At 35.0% G+C, this 2,331-nt stretch overlaps 1 protein-coding gene across 1 annotated transcript; it reads left to right on the top strand.

Moving 5' to 3' along the window:
• Nucleotides 1–490: 490 nt before the first annotated feature.
• On the top strand, nucleotides 491–1,955 carry LOC100807332 (uncharacterized). The gene has a single exon (XM_003553271.5). It carries the CDS (start codon nucleotides 824–826, stop codon nucleotides 1,448–1,450), a length of 627 nt encoding a protein of 208 aa, XP_003553319.1. The 5' UTR covers nucleotides 491–823; the 3' UTR covers nucleotides 1,451–1,955.
• The last annotated feature ends 376 nt before the right edge of the window (nucleotides 1,956–2,331 follow it).

The following is a 2,331-nucleotide window of genomic DNA, read 5'->3' on the forward strand; positions in this document are numbered from 1 at the left end:
TTTAAGATGTGAATTCGGTAATAGCAAATCCAAATTCACACCCCCTCTTTCCTTTATTTTTATTTTAACACGTTAGGAATTCGGGTTCGGGTGTGTAAAACCCGAATTCTGACCCTGTTTTTCTTCTCTCTTTTTTTCTTCTTTTTTTATGTATTTGAAGTAAAATATTTAATAATTAAAAGTGATGAAAAATTCCAATAATATATTAAATTATTGTATTTGAAAATTTTTCTGAATAATAAAATTTACTAACAAAATTAAAAAATAGAAATAGAATTTTCTTTTCCTTTCGGAAATTATTAAAATTAATATTAACAAATGTGTAAAAAATTCTCGAATACCACTGAACAAGCCATAACTCACACGCCCTATCATCAAACGCCAAGTGTCCCTCTTTAATTTATCACTTTTTTACGCCTTTTTCTTTTCTTAACCCTCACTCTTTCTTTAGTTACAATAGTGTACGTGTTTCCCTCACACAAAAAACAGCTACCACAACTAGACGCATGCCTTGAACATCATCTCCTATATAAACCCATGTACCCCTCTTGTACTCTTTCGTCCCAAAACACATCTTTTGCGTTATGAAACTAACGTACAAGTTTGTACAACAACAACAACAATTTCTCTTCACACCATCTTCCTCCCTCTCAAAATCACAAACACACCCACAAATTTTTATTTCCCAGTCTTGATTTGGTTCACTACTTCACTTAAGTCATTAGTCCATAGTCCATAGAGTTATTATTATTGTTATTGTTATTTTATTATTTGTTACTTGTTCCTTGATAGTCACTATTATTGTTGCATAAAATAGAGCAACATGAAGAACAGAACATCAGGGTTTCTGAAGGAGATCATAGCAAATCTGAGCTCAATGGCCAAGTCAAAAACCATGGCCTTGAAGTCCAAAACAAACGCCATAAGGGCACGTTTGATCATATTCTCACTTATGAAGAACAAGAAATTCTTGATGAGTTCCCTCTCTGAGAAGTTCCATTCTGTGTGGGGGCAAAGTTCATCTCAACAAAAGGAAGATCATTGCTTATTGGAAGATGGCAGCAATGATCACCAAAGCAAGGCCATAGTGTTGTACAACAGCAATGCACACTCCTATGAGGCCCTGCCTAACCCCAGTGAAACCCAATTGGTGGTGGAGGAGGAACAAGACCAAGATGGATATGATGGTTACTACAATTATCATTGTGATGATGATGAGAAGTACCCTGATCTCACACACACCCTTTTTGAGTCTGAGGATTTGGATCTTGGAGGGTCAGTGATTGATTTGATGAAGAATTCTAAGGAGGAGGCAGGGAAAGAGTTTAAGCTGGAGGATGAGATTGACCTTGCTGCTGATCTTTTCATCATGAAGTTTCGAAGGCAAATGGTGCTGCAGAAGCAAGAATCATTGAAGAGGAAGAGGGAAGTGCTGGAAAATGGTGCATGAATTGAAGTACTTGAAGCATGATTTGGTTGATTATTACTTATTTATCTATCATGGTTGGCTCAACCCCCATTAACTCCCTTTGTTATGGTTTTTTTTAGAATAAGGGAGACCAGCAGGCTCAGCTAGCTTGGTTAATTAATTACTAAGATAAATTATGGTACTTAAGTGGTTTAAGACAAGAACAATTAATCCAGAAACTGACCAGGGTGAATGAAATATGAATCTGTGTTCTTTTCATTTTTTTGTTTTTTTGTTTTTGAATTTTTACTGTTGGATGGTGCCATAGTGTGTACTTCATCCATGTTCTCTTTTCATGGTGGCCTTGTGCAAAATAAAAGAAAGAGAACAAAAATTGGAAAAAGGGTTTACTTGTAGATGTTGTATTGGTAAAGTAAAGCACAGATGTTGGTGCTGGCCTTCAACTCTGTAAATCTGCAACCATCGCAGCTAATTGATGTATATTCATATTATCATATATATAATATTAATAAATTAAATTCTGACACATCCATTGGCCTTGTTTAGATTATTAATTATATGGTTGTGGTAATAGAATGAGGGAAAAAAATGTATTATTGGGTTGGAAAAAGTGGTAGTGCTCCATCCAGAACAAGGAAAAAAGGTACTACAGCTATTAGTTGCATAACTAATGTGATGCACTTTGAAACCCAATTAAGGAATACATGTACCACATGTTGAAGGAAACAAAGTAAAAGGAGAGAATATTAATTTGCATCAAAAGGTGCTAGGTATGAGTTGCAAGCAAAACACCAATAGTCTAGCTGGGAGTGACATTTGATTAACTGTTTATCTTCGTGAAGCTTCCAAAAGTTTACACTTTTGCAATTTTTCGTTGTATTATTTTTCTTCGCTCCTAATTA

This window comes from Glycine max, chromosome 19, assembly GCF_000004515.6.
Source record: "Glycine max cultivar Williams 82 chromosome 19, Glycine_max_v4.0, whole genome shotgun sequence".
Classification (NCBI taxonomy): Eukaryota; Viridiplantae; Streptophyta; class Magnoliopsida; order Fabales; family Fabaceae; genus Glycine; species Glycine max.

Excerpts from the sequence above, each read along its gene's own strand:
- LOC100807332 (XM_003553271.5), top strand. The coding sequence starts at position 824 with ATGAAGAACAGAACATCAGGGTTTCTGAAGGAGATCATAGCAAATCTG.